The sequence below is a fragment of the Genypterus blacodes genome, unplaced genomic scaffold, assembly GCF_046128005.1.
Source record: "Genypterus blacodes isolate CSIRO-AG114 ecotype Tasmania unplaced genomic scaffold, CSIRO-AGI_Gbla_v1 ptg000438l_1, whole genome shotgun sequence".
NCBI lineage: Eukaryota > Metazoa > Chordata > Actinopteri > Ophidiiformes > Ophidiidae > Genypterus > Genypterus blacodes.
The window spans coordinates 775989-798827 of record NW_027467208.1 but is presented as its reverse complement, the minus strand read 5'-3'; the positions used below and the strand labels follow the sequence as shown (position 1 = coordinate 798827).

Here is a 22839-nt window from a genome sequence, read left to right as displayed (position 1 = left end):
CCGGACTACAGGAGTGAATGTCACCTCAACGCACACCTGTACACTCTCATGTGCTGTGCAGGTCAGTGTATGCCTCAGCCTGTGTGTGTGTGTGTGGGTGTGTGGGTGTGTGTGTGTGTGTGTGTGTGTGTGTGTGTGTGTGTTTTTACATGCCCATATACTGTAGTCTGTGTAGTGTTGGCCGTTGTTGTTTACATACCTACGCTGTGCAGTGTGGTCCTGTCAGCACGTGTGAGTGTGTGTGTGTTTGAACAGTGGCGGGTTGCACACATCCTGATGACAGGGTTTCACACCAAAGGACAGATTGTGTGTGTGTGTGTGTGTGTGTGTGTGTGTGTGTGTGTGTGTGTGTGTGTGTGTGTGTGTGTGGAGTCTCTGTGCGCGTTTGTGGTCAGTGTGGAGGGTGTGTGTACACATGTGAACAATGCTCCCTTTTGCAGTTGAATGAGCGCCTTTCCGTGGCTGTCACTCACACACACACACACACACACACACACAGTCAGTTACATCACTTTGGATTGAATGATGTCTCCCCTTTATCATCGCACCTTTATGACCCTAATTCGCCTCCACAGACTCGACAGCTGCACGCTGATGAGTATGTGGCCGCCTGATGAGTGTGTGTGAGTGTGTGTGTGTGACCTATTTACATGTAAAAGCACGACTGTGTCCTCTGGGCTGACGGGCTGGGCTAACCCGGCAGGTTTGGTGGTGAAACTATTTTGCAAGAGCTTGTTGAAATGTGTGTATTCAGTCCCCGGGGGGGCTCGCCCTCCCGCCGTGTAAAAGCTTTCTCACTGAGTCACCACATGCCACCGTGCACACGTGTGTGTGTGACAGAGAGAGAGATAGAGACTGACCTTGGCTTTTATCTAGCTGAGATATTTGACCTAAATCCTTAATCAGGTTTCCCCTTTATGAGCTCTGCAGCTTCAGTATGAAGGAACCGTGAACGCTCAGAAGGAGGAAGTGATGCAGCAGAACTCTCTTCCACATGGCTGCATGGCTGTTGGTGTTACCGTGGCAACCGTTTAACAACACCGGTAAAGGGAAAGCACCTGCAGCAAACTGCTCTCTGGTTGGCCGGAAAACGAAAACTGTGTGATTATGAACTGGAGGGAGAAATGAGAGCGAGTCAGTTTGTGAGAGAGAATGTTTGTGATATCCGAGCCAAGGTTCTGTGAAGTGAGGTAGTGAGCAGAGCGAGTGGCGGGAAAGGAAGAGGAGAGAAGGTCTGTGCTTTCTCCCAGACGGACTGATAAGAGCAGAGAGGAAGGCTGGGTGAGGAGGAGGAGGCTGATGATGCAGAGGTGCCCCAGCATCAGGCTCTATTCCTGGCCTGGCTGCCTCACTGCGGAGGCCTGTCTGGACCTCTGCCTGACCCACAGCTCCACTCTACAGTTACTGAACCTGAGAGAGGGCTCAGACCTTTAGGAGTCTTTAAGGACACACAAAGTAGTAACATAGTAATGTCTTTATATCTATTACTACGGAATAAACCGAGTAAACGGCACGGACTAGAGTTCTGTTTTTATTTCTGTGTCTGTGTGTGTAAAGGCACAATCAATCCTTTTACGCAAATCTGGTAGAATTATCATGGTGGGTGAATGGCAGTGCTAGATGAATGGATTTGTATTATGTCATTAACCACTGTTGTTGTTCTGTCTCCCCCTCTCTCTCTCGCTCTCTCTCTCTCCCTCTCTCTCTCTCCCTCTCTCTCTCCTCATCTCCAGATGAGCGCGACAGGGTGCAGAAGAAAACCTTTACAAAATGGGTCAACAAGCATCTGATCAAGGTACGGCACTGACGCTGGATTACTGTGGCCTTTAGTGTGGAATGGTGGAGATGTTTGTCAGGGTCATGCACACATCACACATCACACATCGCACACCGTCTCCAGCTGTGGCTTGGCTTAATAATGGAACAGTCTGGCCCACGTGTCTTTGTGTAAGGATGAAGCATCAGGCAGGAGACGCTGAGCCTCAGCTCAGAGTGCAGTGGATGATGAGGATGCTGAGGATGATGATGTTCCTGCAGGTTGAAGCTCTCCCTGTAACACTTCCTCCCTGTTTTTGCAGGCAAAACTTAAGTGATGACTAAAGTGAATGTGAGCATTCAATGAATATTTGATGAGTTATTGAATAAGAAATATTCCTCCTGATGGTCACAGTGAATAATTAAACAGCTTTGTTGTCTAACTGGAACATTAACAAGGCAACAACTGAGTGAATTACATCATCACCTATCTGGATACACCATCTCACCTTCTGCTGCCAAGTCCAACACTCTGCTGACTCTGGAACCTCAAATGGTTTTCCACACGATAAGAGAACAGAAGGGCAGGGAACAAACCCCTCTGACCTCTGACCTCCAGACAACTGCTCAGGCTTCCTTCACACATGCTTACACATCTGCACTCTCACACACAACCATGTGTCACATACTGTATGTACGGTATGTATGCCTTATGCCCCACACACATGTCAGCGAGGAGGAGAATGGAGAGCCTTTCTGTCACCTGACGCAGGAATGAAGTGTCAGTCTGACCCCATAACTCCAGAGCAACTGTTGGCAGATCTGCTCTGTGTGTGTGTGTGTGTGTGTGTGTGTGTGTGTGTGTGTGTAACTCTATAGCAGCTGGCAGCGGCTGAACCCACCACTGGCTGTAGATGTAGGTCAGCCACAGGACGTTTCTGCTAAATCCCTGTCTGGTTTCATTTTTTGATGTAAAATCTTCATTAACCGCGGCCGTTGAATGACAAAGAGGTGAAGAGGAGGATGACTGTGTTGTGTAATAGGCAGAAGAATGGAATTGCTGTCTGCCATATGTCATCTATTGACTCAAAACCAGGTCTGTTGACTCTTCAGCCCTCCACCCTACCAGCAGGGCTTTAGGTTGACAAACAGAACGATAGAAGAGGGAAGAGGAAGAGGAAGAGATAAAGAAAGGCAGACGGGAAAGGAAGGGATGACTTAAGAGAGACGTTAAGGTTCTCCTCGTCTTCCCTCTCAGTGACGATTGCGTTGTTCTTATCTTGTATGTGTGGTGGCTCGTCTGGTTTCTGCCACTCAAGCAGGTGTGTGTGTGTGTGTGTGTGTGTGTGTGTGTGTGCATCCGGTGCAAACACGCCAATGTAAATGCTGCTCTGCCAAGTTAAGCAGAGTTTGAGTTCACCTCTTGGCAGTGCAGTGACACTGTCACCCTGCAGAGTGTCCACACACACACAGAGGAGGATGAGACTAATCCTGCAGCCAGGGATTAACAGGCCAGGGCCGCACGTGCAGTTGAGTAATCCCAGTTCAGTAGGCTAACAAAGACGTGTGTCGTGTTTGTTATGTGTGTGTAGAGACAAATCAGTCAGCAAATCCTAGAGAGCAGCAAGTCACACATACACACACAAACACACACAAACACACACACACACACACACACACACACACACACACACACACACACACACACACACACACACACACACACACACACACACACACACACACACACACACACACACACACACACAAACACACACACCAAGGAATGATGCTAATTCATCATGGCTAACACCTAGTGGAGTGTCAGACAGTGTGGTTGATGACATCATGCCGCAAGAACACCGTCAACATCACTGAGCAGAGCTTTAAGAATGATGCTAAGGCCACTAAACACACATCACATGCTTCAGTGTTAGACGAGAAGATAAGAGCAGAGGAGAGATTGCAGACAATATTAGGTGGAGTGGAGCTAAAGGTTCATTTGCTGTATTTGATTATAATGTAATCGATTCTAAGGGTTTGATTAGATGCCAGATCAGCCACTGCTCCTCGTGTTAACATGCTAAATTCAGATGCTTGTCATTCTTGATGTCAGTATTAATGAGGATAATGATAAACTTAGACGGCTAAGACGACACAGGCGACAGGATGTAGTGGAGTGTTTTGTCAACATCTGTATGTCAGACGTGCTCTATATGACATAATGCAAGAGTGCTAAAGGCTTCTGACAGCTGCCATCTCAACACATCACACACAGCTGGCTCTGCATGAATCACACACACACACAGACACACACACACACACACACACACACACACAGACACACACACACATTTAATTGATTGGAATTGTCATCATAGCAGCTAATATCACACACTAACTCTCTGAGTCTACATGGAGGATTTCTCAAGTCACTGTAATGTGTGTGTTCATGTTTATCTGGAAACGCTGATGTGTCATCATCTCTATCAGCTTCCATGTCCAAAATAACTCATCACACGTTGTCACACTTACACACTGACACACATTTAGAAATGATCAGCAGCTCGTTTCCAGTCTCTTCCCGGCCTCTTATCATCACTTGTTCCATCAGATCTCTTCATAAACAGCTGATGTCATCCTCCTAGAGAGGGAGGAAGGCAGCAAGATAGAAAACAAAACACACAAACAAGGGAGCCAGAGCTTTCCTCTCCTGGAGGGTGAACTCGGTTTGTGACTGTGCTGCCCTCCTCTGGTAGAAGGAGGGAATGCGACTCATCGTCCCCGAGTGTGAAAGTGGAGGATATTTAGTGCACACACTGATGCAGGTAGACATGCATTACTGCTCTACACACTGCAATGCAGATACCAGTGAGTCCAGTCATCATCCTCTACAGCAACACCTCAGTCTGCAGCTTAGTCAGTCGGTTTACTTCAAGAATAAGTAATGAAAAGAGGCACAAGGTCAGAATTACAACAACAGCAATCGAATAAATCTGTGCTCACAGCCCTCAGAGGTAAACAAAACCCCATCCTGTTCTATTATTGACCTTTGGAAGCCTTTGTCTCTGTTACATAACAAGTTAAAAATGAAGCAGCGGCCCGGTGGCATCACAACACCGCAGAGCTAAGAAACGTTCTTGAAGCTTTACTTTCTTCCTCTTACTTTCTCGACTGTTCCATTTATTCCCCCTCTGCATTCAGCCTGAAGCACTCAGTCTGTCTGCCTCTCTGTCTGTCTGTCTGTCTCACTGACTGGCCCACTTTCAACCGAAAACACGTGATGGCGGTGACACGGCTCTGCTAAAGCCGCCGAGTCACGACCCCCGCCAATCCCATCGGTTGCTGAGTAGACGTCATGGCAACAGAGACGGAGGCTCCAGCTGGTGCTTCGTCTCTGTTGCCCCGGCAACCGCGGCCACCGGCCCCGTCAGCTGTGGGCCGAAAGGCCTGGCATATGTCAGCTGATGTGGGTGTCTAATTAACTTCCTCTCTTTCTCTCCTCCCTCCTCCCTCCCTCCCTTCTTCCTCCCCCGTCAGGTGAGGAAGCACATCACAGACCTGTACGAGGACCTGAGGGATGGACACAACCTCATTTCGCTGCTTGAGGTCCTCTCTGGAGTCGCACTGGTATGGATTCTTCCAGACACACACAAGCACATACACAAGCACAAGCACACACTCTCTTCTGTTGTTTATGATCTCTGTTTCATCACAAACCTGTCCAGTCTGGATCTCTGCATCATGACTCACAACAAGTCTGAAGAACAATCTAAACAATCTGAAGTTCTGAGATCAGCGCTCTTGTTAGTAACTAAGAGTCTGCAGCTCTGAGCCACAGAGTCTGATCACAGCATGATGATGTCATAATGCTTACAGACAGACGGGCAGCAGTGTGACGCAGGCTGGGACAGTGAGACACTGAAGCAGACTGCTGACTGTGTTTATCTACACACGCACACGCACACACACACACACACACACACACACGTTGGAGGAAGGAGGAGCTGCTCTCACGTTTGCTCCTCTTACCTCCAGCAACGGTGTGTTACTCCTTTATTTGCAGTTATTGTACTTTTGCCAGTTTTCATTTGATCCTCCCTCCCTCCCTCCCTCCCTCCCTCCCTCCCTCCCTCCCTCCCTCCTTCCCTCCCTCCCTCCCTTCCTCCTTCCCTCCCTCCCTCTGTTCCCATTGCCCTCCGTCTCTTTCTACCCCCCCTCCCATTCCCTCCCTTCTGTTACCGTAGCAACAGAAGAGCGGCCCCTCTATGAGACGGGCCTATGCCTCACGGGCCCCCCCTCTCATCTTGCTCGGGGGAGAGGATGAGGAGGAGGAAGGAGCTCAGGGAGTACGTTTGATGCATCCCCGCCCCCCACCCCCCTCCACCGCTCAGTCTTTCACCTTTGACCTCTGACCCCTTAACTCTCCATCCCATAGGTGGAGCCTGCATGAGAGTGCTGTGCCACTGACCTCAGCCCTACCGTGCTACATGAGACCATACAGCAGATCATGTTGTGTCCCTGTGTGGTCCAGCATGTATCGTTCCTATCGGGTGAAAACTCCAAACCTCAACTGCTTTACTCATGAAACTATTTTAAAAGCAGTTATAAAAGCGTCTCGGCCTCAAACACTGACTTCTGATTTGGAAATATGAGGTTTTCACCCAATAGAGCGGTAGTGCTGTTGTGCATGTATCACACAGAACACCACAGAGTGTGTTTTGCTTATAAAACTGCAGTTGTGTCATTGAGGAGTAAAGAAGTAAACAAAACAAAACTCTCCCTCAGTTTAAGTGAACAGGAAATCCACACATATTTGCATATGTGCTTAGTTTTACTTATTGCCATAGAATAACAATCCTAGCATTATAAAGCTGTTAAAGTCATGAAGGTGTCTCAGCTGGTCTTCATCATATCAGTCATGTCTTTATGATCAACAGGGCAGCTGGAAGGTATCCACTTAAATTACAGTTCACACATTACACAGTGATAAACAATATAAGTGCCACTCAAGCTGTAAGGCAAAGTGAAACAGTGTGTGTGTGGGTGTGTGTGTGTGCTCTCTGGCATTCTATTGATACACTGTACAGCTCATTGGTTTTTATTGTTGCTGCTCTTTGGCTCTCCTTCTCTCTTCTCTTCTCCCCTCTCCTCTTCTCTTCTCTCCTCTCCTCTCTAAGACTAACTAGTTTTGCAGCGGTTGTTTGTATTATAAGAGAGTTCCTCTAACTTTGAAACGTCACAAACATCCCTGAGTGAATCATTTCTAAAGGAAGCCTTTGCCATTCCTCAGCAGCATGGTTTGAGTTTGATGTGTTCCACAGCTCAGGCATGTGTTTACTGGCTGCTGTGGAAGACGGCGCCCCCCAGAGGATGTCATGTTAACACTCCGACTACGCTGTGTTTTGGCCTCACTGCACTGTGATCTGAGAGATCTGCCGTTTCTGCACACACGGCCGCTTTGCACATTTGTGTCGCTCGGATCGAAAAACACAGACTGCTGTAAGATTCCTCCTCATTCTGTTTCCTCTCCTCTCTCCTTTCCAGCCCAGAGAAAAGGGGCGGATGAGATTCCATCGGCTGCAGAACGTCCAGATAGCCCTGGACTTCCTCAAACAGAGACAGGTGGGTAATGAACACACACACACACTCTGCACTGCATAAAGGAGTGACCGGTACAAACTAGATGAGGGGTGAGAATAGAGCACTGACTCCAGGGGGATGAAGAGACTTGTGATGTTCTTTGAGTCACACGGTTCACACTGTTACTGCAGGCTTTCCCAATGTTGTGTTGCTCATTATCAGACATCTGGATCTTTCCTTCTTTATCCCATAAAGCCTCTTGTTTTTCCCCATAAGCCACAACACTCTTTACTTTTACCAACCAACTCCTGCGGAAAAATAACATTTCTGATGCCGTTCAAGTTCAAATGGCAAAGACTGTGCTTAAATGATGTCGTTACCTCTGCTGCATCTGCAAATGTATAGAAGGTATGAATAATAGAGTCCAGCCTCTTGGGCCACATGATGCATAGTTGCGGTAGAGGAGAGAGCTCCATTGTTCTTATCCATCCTGTATCTGCAGCATCTTCCTCTCATCCCCTCTTCTCCCTCTCAGGCTTCACTTCCTCTCAAATCGGTCTCTGCCTCACTTAAAGTGTCACTCTGAAGCTGCTTCCCTTCTCTTTACTCTTTTTTCTTCAGCTACATCCTCATCCTCATGTTCCCAGGCAGTCATGGTGCATTGGCTCTTTTAATCCAGGTCTAATTATACAGCACGGGTGGCTGCCTTTAACCAGAGGCCCTACATGACTTAAGCAGGTCTCAGAGAGCCTTTTACACGCCATTACATGTAGCAGAGCTCATTCTTCACCCTGAACAGTTTAACATTAATACAGGCCACATTCTCCTCCAGGTAGAATCAATTATATTCAGTATTGATACAAACCAAGCCACATATTGAGTTTCCTGTCAGATAATCTCATTGTCATGCATCGTTTATTGGTGATCATTAATGTTGTAACTTGTCAGGTAATCTGTTTGTTTTTCAGTTTATGCCGAAGGTCACAATAATGGCAACATGCTGTTCACTATGTCACAATGTTTTTTTAGTGTTATTATCTCTGAGATCAAACCACAAATCTTCTGTTTCCTCATCTTCAGGTCAAACTTGTGAACATCAGGAACGATGACATCACTGACGGGAACCCCAAGCTGACGTTGGGTCTCATCTGGACCATCATCCTTCATTTCCAGGTGAGTGTCCAGCATACGCTCGTGATTCTGTGCTTCCTGGCTTGGACTGCACTCATTCAGTTAAATCAGGGATTGATTGTCCTTGAATCTCACATTAGAGGAGTTAATGGGCAACAAGGAGCTCTTGACATCGGGCACATAATTGAAATAATGGCTTTGATTGTGTAACAAGTGAATTAGAGCACACGTGACATCATTACAGTCGTATTCAATCTGAGTTTTAAATGGAAGAATGAAAGCAAACTGCTAAAACAATAATACTGTTATTTGTAGAGAAGACAGCCCTGCCAGGGTGAGTTTAGATCTGTGTGTGTGTGTGTGTGTGTGTGTGTGTGTGTGTGTGTGTGTGTGTGTGTGTTGGCAATGTGCGAGCACCACATAAGGTGTGTGTGTGTGTGCGTGCGTGTGTGAGTGGTTTATTGTGCTGTTATGGACTTTCTTAGCCCGATGCAGCGAGAATGTAAATTGTGAAAGTGTTTCCTGCTGATATGAGAGCTTTGGTCTGCACAGTGAGAAAGAAGTGTCAGAGATCCAAAAGCTCTTTAACCTTATAAGGAAGCAACCATGCTGGATTCACATGTGTGGTTAATGTGCACTTGTTGAATGCATTTGATTGTATTTAGTACAAATATGTGACACATTGTCCCGACATCATGGCTGTGTGTGAGTGTGATTGAGTTTCACCTGATTAGTTTGTTCAGGAGGGAAATGTTTCCGTCTAAATGTGGGCAGCCTGATTACATTTAGTCACTCAGCCAAAGAAGGGTTGATGACGTTCATTTTCCACCAAATGTTCCTTCCTCACCATCGCCTGCAGACATGCTTGTACTTTGCTAAATCATTACGCTGAGACTTCCATTATAGTTTGGTCCAAGTCGAGCATGAAGGCTGTGAAGGAGGCAGAAGCTAAATTAGGTCACGGAGCCGGTGTAGTTGCTGCAGCTCACCGCTAGAGCGTGCTGTGCTGTGAGGCGGCATCGCTCCTCTAACAAGGTGACACTGTCAGCTGGTGACCATGGAAACGGGAGCACGTGACAGTGTAGCAGCTTATTCAGTGAGCGTGAGTCAGCAGAACAGCTTGAAACAGGGAGAGTGGAGGGGAAAAGAAAGTAATGAATGAGGGAAAACGGGGAATAGAAAGTCAGCCATGAATGGTTGAAGAGTTTCCAGGGTTGAGTGAGTTCAGGTCATTCAGACATCTGCAGTGTGAAACCCCTCCAGTGTTTCCCTGAAGCTTAGACAGCCACATACACACCCATACCCCCCCCCCCCCCCCCCCCCCCCCCCCCGCTTCTGTTCTGACTGTACAATAACATTCATACTCCTCATATCTGTCAGTTTATTGAATAGTTATATCACATATCTCTCAATTTCTTTATGGAAGATGGATTGTTTTGTTCTTAATGGGGAGGCATTAAGCAATTAAAGCTATTATTCAACCGTTTCCCACCACTTTCACTCCTTTTAATCTGCTGATATGTCGTTGCGTCAGTTTTGAATTCTATCTCAAACCCATTATGTTGAACTTTAACACCCTATAAAAGAATAAACACATCAGTTTAAAGAGGCTAATGGTTTTAAAATCTATCTTTCTTTCTTATATTTGATTTACCGTGATGGGTTGGCGCTCTCGTTAAATTCCACTCAACCAATCACAGTGCAGGGTTGTAAATGTAATAATGTATCCAGTCAAAGAGCCAAACACGTCTCCATCTTAAAGCTGTGGTTGCTTTGAGACTAATCTGTTTCCTGCCACAAAGAAATGTGCCTGAGCTCACTGGAGACAGCACACACACCTCCATGTTGTTCCCACCGGGCCGATCCTGACCAGCATCATAATGAAGGAGCTCTCCAGACAGTGTGAATGATGAATCAGCACACCGGCCCGTCTGAGAAGCTCTCACACTGAGCTTTTAATTTAGGCTTTAGCTGTTAGTCATTGTTTTCACAACATGTCACCAACCAGGGGAGGTGAGGACCGTCTGTCTCTCTGTCTGTCTCACACCTTCCTCTGTCAGATGGCTGAGACATCTTGTATTCCCAGATGACGTCATTCTGGAATCAAACCAAAGTCTCAGAAGTGTCCCACCTCAACTGAAATAGCAAAATGTTGTTGCGCAATCAATAGTCCCGTTAGATACATAAACCTTAAAGCTGTAGTTACTCTACCAGGCCACTGGGTGTCACCAGTTAGCTTGCTATAACACGAGTTGGTCTCATTGAAAGTGTAGACGTCCCCATCCAAGTCCTCCTGCTCTGTGTCTCACTGTGATTGGTTGAAACGGCTCAACGGAGAGCATTCCTGAACTGCTGAGGACTCAAATCCATTCATCGATCCCCATCCTACTTTATCAGCCTGAACTTCATTTCAGGCTGGAGCTCAATCGCCCACTTGGAGCAATCAAACAGCATTAAGTAGATACAGGTTTTCAACTGTTTTAGTAGCCAAAGCCCCAAACCCAACATGATTCCATCGCCTCCACTCACATGAACACACACACAGTGGCGTTTGCACACCTCCCTTCATTCCTTAATGACACATACATTGTTAGAAACGGGATGAAACACCGCAGGTACCACAGAGTCACACATGGGGTTTCCAAGCAACAGCACTGTAAATTAGACGGAGTGCCTTTTATCATGTACAATCATGTGTCACCTTCTTATAGGATGTGATTTAGTGTTTGCTATAAGTTGGAGGTGGTTGAGTTCTTTGTCATTATTCTTCATGTGTGTGTGTGTGTGTGTGTGTGTGTAAGGGTTTGTTCCCAGCAGCTCCTCTCAAGTGGTGGCTAGAGGAGAAATATCCGAGTACATCACAGGAGTGAAGTGATTCTAAATACAAGTTCTGCTAATCGTGTGATCAGGAAGTCTTGGTTTTGATGGACCAGCGGATTGTGTGTTGGCTCAAGCTGATTACGGGTTCAGGCGCAGGTTGCAGTCTGATTACCAGAGCTCTTGATGGCATGGAGCTGCAGTGAGGGGCTGAAGGCCTCGGGGACTTGATTAGAGCCTTCTTACCACTGGTCCAGGCTCCTGTGAGTACCTGTGTGTGTGTGTGTGTGTGTGTGTGTGTGTGTGTGTGTGTGTGTGTGTGTGTGTGTGTGTTTGTGTGTCCTCCTTTGCTATACTCCCAGTTAATGAGGGAAGATGGATTGTGGATTTGCCAGCAGAGGATGTTTGCCATTAGCTGTCTCCATATAGACTCTATAGGTCACACCGGGCACTGTGAAGCTCCCTGGAGATGAATCCATGCATCTCTAGCAGGGGGAAGCCAGGGTGGGAGACAAATCACTGAGGGGGTCCTGCTGTGTTCCCTGCTGTGTGCTACAGGATCACGTGTGTGTGTGTTTGCGTGTGTGTGCTGATGATGGTGGGTGGAAGCCTGTGTGACCCATTTAAGACTCAACATGCAAACAGGTCCTGGAAATGGAAGTGTGTGTGTGATGGCTTTGATGTGTGTATGTGTTGAAATGCACGAGTGTGAGAGTGTTTGCCCCCCGCCCCCTCCCTCTCCTCCAGCCCCCCTCCTTCCCCCTTATCATCTCATTTCACCGCCTCAGTCCATTCCCTCCTCTTTTCTTCTCTCCTTTTCACATTTCAACTTAATTCCCTCTAATCTCCTTCCTCCCTCCCTCCCCCCGTCTTCCTCTTTTAACCCCAGAGCCTCTGTAGAACCTGTTGGTAGACGGCTAGATGGGGTTTTTGATGGCGGCAGCAGGCTGCAGAGGCGAACCTGTCGAGATGCTAAACTGCCTCCCATTTGCTGGCTGTTTCTCCTCCTTCGTCCCTGTAGCTGCCGCTCATTCACACAAGGTTCTGGGTCAAGTGTGTGATTGAACGCTGCTCACTAACAGTAGAGAAAGAGAGGGAGAGAGAGAGGATGGGAGTAACGAGGAAGCGGATAGGAGGAGAGCCGAGGTGGGAGGGGTGGAGCGGAGAGAGAGTGAGAGAGGGAGAGAGAGAGGGAGTGAGAGAGAGATCGAGCTGTACAGAGTGTGAAGCTGCAGCAGCCGGGAGATAAAAGCTTTCCTCTCCCTGAGCCGGTGTCTGCGAGCGAGGGATAGAGCAGAGGAGGGAAAGCAGCGGAGGAAGAGAGGAATCCAGGCTGCCTGCTGTCACTGGAGCTCCAGGCTTCTCCTGATCCACAGGCCTACACACACACACACACGCACACACACACAGCAGCAGAGGCAGCAGCAGCAGCAGAGGGGCAAAGCCACACTTGCGCACACGTATGCAGAAGGACTCCTGCACAGACTGACCAGAGGCTTGCCCAAGCGCACACAAACACACACACACACTTCTCCTCTCCTGTGGACAAACACACAATCGGCGTCTCTCGCCAGCAAACGCCGCTCCAGTCGGATTTCTCCAGTCACGCTCGCCTGACAGAGCTTGACTTCTTTCAGCTGGAGACGCCCTGTGTTCCTATTTCTGCTCCCTTTGTGTCTTTGCTTTGTAAGAAGATAAGAAGTGTGAACCCTCCGAGCCGCTGTGCCGCCTGAGCGAGGACGAGGTCTGGACCTGGAACTCCACTGGACTACAGATCTCTATTATTTCCGTTTGTGATAGCAGAGCCGGTTTGAGACGGAGACCCTTCCTGTGCCGGTCTGTTTGTCTTCAGTGAGACAGGCAGAGACCGACTCCCACCCCAGACGCCTCCTCCTAATTAGATCCAGTTGGACGTGAGGAGCTATTATGAGAAGAAAAGGCACGAGAGAGGAGAGACGAGCCGAAGCAAGAGAGTCTTTGTAACTGCCTTCTCCTTTACGCTTGCCCTCTGCCTGTGTGTGTGTGTGTGTGTGTGTGAGACGGCATCTAACAAACCCCCCGTCTCCTTCAAATTGTGGATTCTGTCACTGCTGTAGTCGCACTGCACCACCTGATGCACCTGGAGTATCGTACGGCGCCGGACTACGTTACCCAGACACCTCTGATCTGCCGGGAGTCTGACATTTCGGTGTGTGTGTGTGTCTTCAGCCTGGTATCCAGGGAGAGAGGCATGTGATGCTAAGCTGTCTGGGGAGCTTAGGGTGCAGACTGGCTGCGTTCGACAGCTACCACGTCTGGACTGACACACACTCTGGACTGACACACACACACTCTGGACTGACACACACACACTCTGGACCGTAGCATCGCCTGAGTTTTCTGCTCCCGTGCTTCTTTCATCAATGGGAGGAATCGACGGCAGCAATTTCAGCTCTAAACCTTTTGACAACAGGAGAAACAGCTCAATGAGCGGGAGAACCTGTGAGAGGATGAAGGAGAAGACACACGGAAGCGGGAAGCCGATGCTCTGATTGAGTATTTAACAGCCTGTCAGAATATTGGCTGAGTCCCGCAGCAATCTGTGGCAGCATTGGCTGACTGACTGCTCGCCATGCCTCACCCACAACCAATCTGGACACTGTGCTGCTTCGGCAGAATGAGACACCGAGCCCAGCGTCACTACGAGGGATATCCACACCGACGCCATTAATACAGCTTCCACTACGGCCATCCACGGGAGGATCCCTGCTCTTCCTCGCTGTCTCCCCCGTCTTACCTCTTTTGCAACGCGACAACATTCTTCATCACTAATGCATGAGCTCACAGCTGAGTGGAGGTAGAGCTCTCGCTTCACGGCGGCACGAGAGTCAACAACACATCTTAACTCTTTGTGGTTGGAAGAAGGGATCTGCATGGATTTTCAGAGGATTGGCGCGTTTTTCCTGTGTCACAGTTGATGTGTGTGATGATGTCAGCGCTGAGCCTCGCTTGACTTCTGATACAAAGGAGCTTTATATTATATTATAGAATCAAGCGATGTGATGGGACTGCTGTTGACCTCAGCACTCTCCTGGACACATGCAGCGTGCGGGTCAACTATCTGGAGCTTCACTAATGGGCTGAGTTACTACATTCCATGTTCCTCTCTCCTGCGTAACCTCCACACACACTCCTGTATCAGCCTGCCTCACACACTGCCTCACACCAGGTAACGGCTCAGCTGCCAGCAGCCCAGTGACAAACCTGTCACCTGACCGGAGACACATTTACTTTCACCGGCGTCCTCTCGTCCTTGACTTCGACAACATCCTAACCTGAGTCAAGCAGCCAGCGAGCAGAGGTGCCCACTGCACTGCCTGGGTCGAAGAGAGGTGAGCTGAAGGAGAGAGAGGAAGGGAGGAGGAAGAGAGAGCGAGCAGAGGACAGCTGTTACATGACTGAGCCTCCAACTGCCTGTCCCTCCCTCTCTACGTGTGTCACAGCTCCTTCCCCCCCTCCATCTCTCTATTCACGCTAAATTGAGCCAAACCTGCTCTTCCCACATTAACATTTCTCACAGGTGTCACATTGATTCAGGAGCTGTCAGTCACCTGAACATTTCCACTGTAGATTCTATTTCTGGTGTGGAGAAGCCGTGCTCTCGTACAAACTGTAATATATATGGACACCTAAATGCCTTAAACACCTGTCTCACCATCAAAGCAGATGGGGAACTCGATGGGTTGCGTCAAGCCTCCACGTGAGGTCGGACTCACCGGCCAACCGCCGCTCCCGCCCAAAAGACGCCTGCGCTTCAGACGGAAGCACAAGGGCAAGAAGAGCAGGAAGCAGGAAGCAGAACAGGAGGTATATGAGCGACAAAGGAGTTATGCACAGGGTGGAAGAGAGGGAGAGGAGGAAGACGAGGAGGAGGAAAAGGTTGCTGTCATAGAAACGGCAGACCTAGATTTTAATAAGGGTAGCAACCGAGCCAGAATAACCCCGACAACAGTGCCTGACGTCCAGCTAACTCATTCCAAAATGCAGCAGTCCAGCAACACTCTCTCCCCCTCCATGGTGCTGATGGGCAGCAGGGGGCTGGACGTCTCCCCCAAGCCGAGTCCCAGCTGGAGAGGAGTCTTCTGCCTGCCGGGGGAGGAAGAGACCGTCAGCGCCATCGTGGATGTCTCCAGCATCCCCAGCCAGACGACCACCACCACTCCTGTCATCCTGACGCCGGCCTTAGGCAGCAGCACTCCAGGTGGAGGGAGAGTCTGCAGGGTGAAGGAGAGAGTCCAAGGGGTTCTGGAAAAGCCCTGGATCGTACGGCAAAGGAAAGGGAAGAAGGACAGAGGGAGAGTCGTGGTACAGAAGGAGGAAGTAGAGGTCGCAGGGGTGAAGGGAGGAGACGTGGAAACGATGGTTGGAACGGCTTCGGCGACGGAGCACAAAGGTGTCGTCCACATCCGTGAGGTGGACGGGAAACTCTGCGTGGTGAGAACCGTCTATCCCAGCGACTACGGCTCCCCTGTGTGGAGGGGCGACGCCACAGACAGCGAGGTGGAGGTGCGGACGGAGCCCCCCGTCCCGTCTCCGGTCACCGGGAATATCCTCAAAGTCCAACTTTCAGAGGACAGCAGCGGAGCCCAAATGTCTGACGTGGATTTCCTCCTGTCCTCTGACCAAACTGGGAATCGGGACACGGCGGGATTAAGAGGGTTTAGCTTGGACACGCCGGCCCGTGCGCATGAGGGGCCTTCCCTGCTGGAGTCGGGCTACGCCAGCGACTTGCCCCTGACCTCGCCGGAGACGGGGGGCACCACACCCAGCGGGACGGAGTGGGGGGGTCTCACCAGCAGCTCCTCAGAGAGATTAGACTCCATGATGGAGAGTCCTCTGGCTCTGCAGCAGCATGCGGCTCCATGCCTGCCACAGGTTTGCTTCTGTCTTATCACCCAGACTTCTGCTGTACAGAGGGGGAGGAGCTTAGAGAAAGAAACCTTAGACTTCCTCGCACAGAAACACTGGGATCGTTTGTAGCAAAGTAACTTTTTCCGGAAACACCTCTTGAGTGAGTGTTTCCTGTTTGCCTTAATGGCGGCTATCCATATTCCTTAGGTCAGGAAAGTGTGTGTGTGTGTGTGTGTGTGTTGGTTATCAGCTCTGAAACGCCACTCTTCCTCTCTCCTTCCATTCTTCCCACCTTTGCACTCAGACTGTAATCAGCTCTGCACAGACAGTCTCTCTCTCTCTCTCTCTCTCTCTCTCTCTCCCTCCCCCCTCTCTCCCTCTAATCATTTTCCTTCCCAGTATCCTTCCTCCCTCTCTCCTTCCCTTTCTTGTCCTTTCTCTCTCTCTCTCCGTCAATTGTTTTTTTTGCCCCACACATACACACACACACACTGTTAACGGTTGAATGTGAAGAGTGAGGAGTGTTTTGTGACGAGGGTCAACGAGAGGCCATGAGGGGTCAACAGGTCTAGACTGATCAGGATATAGAATCTATAATGCCTGGAATATAGTTCATAGTTATATGGTTGAGGTTGACTCGGAAAGCAGGTTCAAAGAGGTCCAGGTTCAGCCAGGTCCAGGTCCAGATTCTGGTTCTGGTCTGGTTCTTACATCATTTTGAATTCGAGCTCTAGCATGAATATTAGACTTCAGACTCATGAAGCTTCCAGTTATTCCAGTTTGTTCCAGATATGTAAACATCACATTTCATCCTGACTGGATTCATTTGTTGCACAGCGATGCGTTCACTTGTCAAACGTGCATCTTTAAACCCAAACTCCTCTTCCTCTTCACTGAGATGCTGGCGTTGCCTGACGACCTCTTATCTGAGTGATGCAGCTTCTGTGCTGCCTTCCTCTTCCTCTTCAGCTCTACTTCACCTTGAAAAGACAAAAAGCTGCTGCAGCCACCGCAGTAGCAACACAACACAACAAACCAGTGGATTCACAGCAGCAGCCACAGTTTGTGTCTTTCTCCTCCTCATGATGAAGGCGGCACAGTGAAGTAAAGCAGTGCAGTGCAGCAGCTGACGTCATGGCAGCTTCTAGCTTCAGTGCTACATGTCTCCTTTGATGCGTAGCTGCTGAGTCATGAGAATGCAGCGTGCACAGCTCCGTGCACTCACACTCTCAATCACACAGACGCATACACACACTCGCATCCCGTCAGCACAATGCCAAAAGCAGAGATGCCTGTTTAAAAGTGTTTTCACTCAGTGGTGATCAACAGTTCTGCTTTGTGCATGTGTGTCCTGACACAGATAGATGTCAGGGTGTGTGTGTCAGGTTTAAAGTGTAGCTGTGTAGTGTGTCTGTGTGTGTGAGAGAGAGAGAGACGTCCTCTGCATAAGGAGGGATTTGTAATGCGCATTCATCAGTGAGCTGCTGTTTAAGCCTCTGAAACCATCACTCACATCCAACCATCAACCATTTCCTCCATGTCTCCACCCATTCAGCTCTTCATCCTCCATTTCACCCCGCTATCATCCTCTCTCCTCTCTATCCCCTCTCTCCTCTGTAACTTCAAAGAGGCCATGTTTCTATAAAAGGGCCAGATCAGAGTCCCGGGGGGCCGGATCACCGACGTCTGAGACAGAAGTGTGGCTGCACGGAACGATAGTGCTACTTATTCATAACTTCTATGAGTCAGTGGTGTGTGTGTGTGCGTGTGTGTGTCTGTGTGGTTATGTGCAGTGTGACACGTTAGCACGCTTTACATTTTCCCACCTGCTGCACCACACACAGATGCATACAAACACACACACTCATACATATTTACAGATGTCAATGCATACATATGAGATACATGCACACACACGCACACACACACACACACACACACACACACAACCTTTGATTTCAATCCAAGAGAGGAGTGTCCCAGATTTGTGTGTTAGTGTGTGTGTGTGTGTTCTCATTAGTGTGTATTATTGCCTCCACAGTTTTCTCTCACTTTCCTTTTGTATGTAAATGAGCACACGGGTGTCGATCCCTGACCTCCTCAGTTACATTGCACATCTCCTCCTCTATCTGGGGTCGTGTGTGAGTCTCTGGCAGGATGAAGGAACAGAGCAGCTCGTCTTCGGTTGCTGTTCACTGATTGCAGGCTTTTACTGTGGGAGTCCTGTGTGTTTACAAGACGCTGGTAGTTAGCTTGACCACATGCTACGGTTGTGTAGCTAACAAGCCAAGCCCTGTGTCACAGTCATTATTATCTCTACGTGTGTGTGTGTGTGTGTGTGTGTGTGTGTGTGTGTGTGTGTGTGTGTGTGTGTGTGTGTGTGTGTGTGTGTGTGTGTGTGTGTGTGTGTGTGTGTGTGTGTGTGTGTGTGTGTGTGTGTGTGTGTGTGCCACATATCTATGATTACATAACTTATTTGTAATGGTTTCATGGACATGATGCAGACAGATCGGCCCAACATGAAGCCGGTAACTGGGAGGCCATTAGAAGACTCCCTCCATCCCTCCCTCCCTCCCTCCCTCTCCCTCCCTCCCACCCTCCCTCCTTGTTGTTGGGTTTGCAGGCTTCTCTCCTCTTTTCCGCTCTCCCTCTTTCCCCTCATCCTCCCCTTGCCCATGTTGGCCGTCGCTGCAGTCTCCTGGCGCTCTCTGGACTTTCATAGCGCTCTATATTAGCAGCAAGGAGAAAGAGACAGACAGACAGACAGACAGTAAGCAGGGGGACGGAGGGACGACAGAGGAATACTGATTACAGACAACAGGAGTCTGGCACCGGCGCTTAGTGCAGAGACGTCACTGAGCCGTCATGGACAGATGTAACTTAACACAGCAAACAGAGAAGGAAAGACAGGGACATGTAGTAAAGTGTGTGTGAGAGTGCATAGATGGAGGAGCTGTGGGTCTCCATGGAAGCCCCTCAGGTTACATGGAGTGTGTGCTTATGATGGGCTGTGGATGATGACGTCCAACAAAAGGCTTCAGTCCAGTTTGTTTGTTTGTTTGTTACTTGGATATCTTAAAGACTTATTAAGGGTTAAATCCAGTGAGGAATGAGGCCATGAGGCGAGGAAAAGGTTTGTAGTTTTGGAGCCGTTCCAGCTCTTGAAATGAGAAGGTGAACGTCATAGTAGCTGCTTTCTAAACTGTGATATCATGCAAGGTAAAGACGACACACAGACCAGCTGATTACAGGGAAATGGAAATCTACAATACCTGGTAGTCAGCGGCTGATGAGGCAGGTTTCATAGCTGGATCGTCTCTGCTCCATCCGGGGCCGGATTCAATATGCTGCCTGGGAAAATGAACAGGACATTAAGGAAGAGGAGGAGGACAGAGCAGATTGATTAGTATCTGAGGCAGACAGACAGGGAAGGCACCGAAGAACTGAGCAGACTGATTGAATGTTGGGAGATGAAGTATAACAGGAAACACAGACTGGAGATGACTCTGGGAAATGTAGAATTCCAGCTTTCCATTACTGAAACATGCACGCACACACGCACGCACGCACACACACACACACACACACACACACACACACACACACAGTGGGTTATTGATTATAAGAAAGATGTATGAAGGATTCAAGCAGAGATGACAGGTGGAATTAGAGTGACTGAAACCTCCGATGAGTCTGTGTCTGTCTCATACAGAGACAAAGCTGTTTGTTGTCTCTGTGTGGGTGTGTGTGTGTGTGTAGTGGGGACTGCATATAAAAAAAAAAGGCTTTTGAGTCCATATTGCTACAACAAACCGGCACAAATGGACATAATCACTCATCAGCACCTGGTGTGTGTGTTTGTCTTTGTGTGTGTATGAACCTATTTTCTCTCTCTCCTATCAGATCTCAGAAATCTATGTGAGCGGCGAGTCAGCTGACCTCACGGCCAAAGAGAAGCTGTTACTATGGAGCCAGCAGGCGACAGAAGGCTACCCCGGCCTCCGCTGTGTCAACTTCACCTCATGCTGGAGCGACGGACGCATGTTCAACGCTCTGCTGCACAAATACAGGTGGGAGGAGGAACCAACCAGGATTGGGACACACACACAGACACACACACACACACACACACATACACATCTCTTCACAATTTACCTTCTTACACTTCAAACTGTGATGAACAACACGAACATTTGGATGGGAGCCATTCACACATAATCAAGATAGAGCCAATCTGTGAACAAAAATGAAAATAGACTCGTGGGAGAACAAAAACAAGACGGTGACACATCTGTTCTGTGTGTGTGTGTGTCTGTGTGTGTCTGTGTGTTTTCCAGGCCCGACCTGATTGACATGGCGGTGGTGTCGCAGCAGGGTAACCGTGAGAACCTTGAGCAGGCCTTCGAGATCGCCGAGTCGCTAGGGGTGACCAGACTGCTGGACGCTGAGGGTGAGACTGTTAATGTGGCTGAATGAACCTCTGACTGAGTTACGGGCCGGGTGACCTTTCAGGGAGAACACAGTCCGTCACTTTACTGTGTCTGAGTCTGCTGCTTGTGTCTGCTTTCTGTCTACAATTCTGATAATGTGACAGAGAGAACTCAAGCTGCATGTTCCTGCTTCCTCTCTCTGCCTTCTCTAACTTTCTCTGCTTCTTCTTCTCTTCAGACGTCGATGTTCCGTCTCCTGATGAGAAGTCTGTCATCACCTACGTCTCCTCCATCTATGATGCCTTCCCCAAGATCCCAGAGGGAGGAGAAGGCATCACCGCAAACGTACGTCACACACTGATCACTGATACCTCAACCTGTAATGTAATGTTACATAGTTTAGATTTGTATCCTGTTTACAGTTTACAGTAAATCTACTCTTGCATTTCTCTACATATTCTTAAAGTTTATGTTTGGCCATTTTTCTTCTCATGAGAGTGGACCTATAGACTTATAAGTAAAGCTGAACACGCTGTATTCAGATTATTCAGATTGGAATCCTCTGGAGGTTAAGCTCACATTGTGGGAGACCAAATTTGAGATGCATGTTTGCCTCATCTGTATTCTCCCCCTGCCTCTTCATATCCCTTCATCTTCCCCCCTCCTCCTCCTCCTCCTCCTCCTCCTCCTCCTCTTCCTCCAGGAGGTGGACCACCGCTGGTCAGAGTATCAGTCCCGGTTCTCCTCTCTGCTCCAGTGGAGCCGGCAGCATACGGCCCTCATGGCCAACAAGAACTTCCCACAAAACCCTGTGGAACTCAAGGTGAGCACACACACACACACACGACAGGAGTGTACATAGTATTCATTTATCCCTCACACAGACTGTTTTATTTACCGTTTTTACTATCAAACCTTGTGTAAAATTGAAGTTCAAAACAAACCTGAGAGCAGAGATGAGACTCAAGGAGGAAACGAGTGATTTCTACAAAACCTTGAGAGCAAAGCCGAGTGACACAGATAGACTCAGACATTAACAAGATGGCTGACAGAGACGTTGAGTCAATGTAGGAAGTAAACTAAAGAGGGAAACCCTTAGCTGGAGGCCTCATAGAGAGACTGTGATCACAAAGCTTTCCCCTCTGATAGCAGGTATTGATCCTGTGGTAATTTTGAGCCCATATTCTTATCAATAGCTTTCTTTCTTCACAATCCTCACCCTGTCCTTCCTTTCCTTCCTTCCTTCCTTCCTCAGGCACTTTACAATGAGTACGTCCATTTCAAAGAGACAGAGATCCCGGCTAAGGAGGTGGAGAAGGCTTACACAGAACATCTCTACAAACTGCTGGAGGTGAGGACACGAGGAGGGAAGGAGGGAGGGAGGAAGGATGAACCATGAACCATGTTTTCACACCATGTGCAGGGCTCTGTGTGAATCATGCGGTGCACCACAAGGGGATATTGTGTGTGTGTGCGTGTGTTTGTCAATAGAAGAAAGGAAGAGTTTGTTTTATCATGTGCATGAGGAGAAGAGAGAGGATTGAGTAACAAAGTGTTTGGTCATGAATCTGCTTCCTCAAGCGGAGACATCTGGATGATATCAATGCAGCAGATTGTTTTATTTATCACACACACATATAACAGCTGATTATTTGTTCCCACTCAGCTGATACTGTGTTTGTCAGTATGATGACATGTACTTTACTGTGTGTGTGTGTGTGTGTGTGTGTGTCCAGGTGTGGATAGAGTTTGGTCGTATTAAGCTTCCTCAGGGTCTCCATCCCAACGATCTAGAGGAGGAGTGGGGGAAACTCATCCTGGAGATGCTGGAGAGAGAGAAGGCTCTACGACCTGCTGTCGACAGGTAAGTGTACACACACATATGGGCGCGCATGCAGACCACAAACACAGCGACGTGTGGTTCAGGCAGAAATGCTGAAGTGTGCTTGTGTGTTTCAGGTTGGAGCTGCTGCTTCAGAGGGCAAATAAGATCCAGAACATCGCTCTGGACTGTGAAGAGAAGCTCACCCTGGCTAAGAACACACTGCAAGCTGTGAGTACTGAGCCTCACACACACATACACACACACACACACAGGGTTATGCAGGGTTCTTGAGCATGTCGTCTTACATTTGAATCTACAGCATTTGAACAAAGAGTTGTATTGTGTGTGTGTGTGTGGAGGTACAGGCTGTTCTGTGTTTGTGTCTGTGTCACCACAAACACACACTAA

The 22839-nt window shown here is 48.6% G+C and overlaps 2 protein-coding genes across 9 annotated transcripts in view; both read left to right on the top strand.

The window, feature by feature from the left end:
* The window catches only part of macf1a (microtubule actin crosslinking factor 1a), a 151021-nt gene that overhangs the window by 51946 nt on the left and 76236 nt on the right, over positions 1-22839 (top strand). For all 8 annotated transcript variants that reach the window (XM_076139138.1, XM_076139132.1, XM_076139135.1 and 5 more), the window contains exons 2-12: positions 1734-1795; positions 5296-5385; positions 7303-7380; positions 8419-8511; positions 20080-20246; positions 20514-20626; positions 20845-20951; positions 21310-21429; positions 21862-21957; positions 22343-22470; positions 22566-22659. In XM_076139138.1, the coding sequence (XP_075995253.1) occupies positions 1734-1795; positions 5296-5385; positions 7303-7380; positions 8419-8511; positions 20080-20246; positions 20514-20626; positions 20845-20951; positions 21310-21429; positions 21862-21957; positions 22343-22470; positions 22566-22659 (1148 nt within the window). The remainder of the gene's footprint in view (positions 1-1733; positions 1796-5295; positions 5386-7302; positions 7381-8418; positions 8512-20079; positions 20247-20513; positions 20627-20844; positions 20952-21309; positions 21430-21861; positions 21958-22342; positions 22471-22565; positions 22660-22839) is intronic.
* Positions 14992-16305, top strand: LOC142989612 (uncharacterized). The gene has a single exon (XM_076139199.1). It carries the CDS (start codon positions 14992-14994, stop codon positions 16303-16305), a length of 1314 nt encoding a protein of 437 aa, XP_075995314.1.

Coding starts and splice junctions, on each gene's coding strand:
- LOC142989612 (XM_076139199.1), top strand. CDS start 14,992: ATGGGGAACTCGATGGGTTGCGTCAAGCCTCCACGTGAGGTCGGACTC.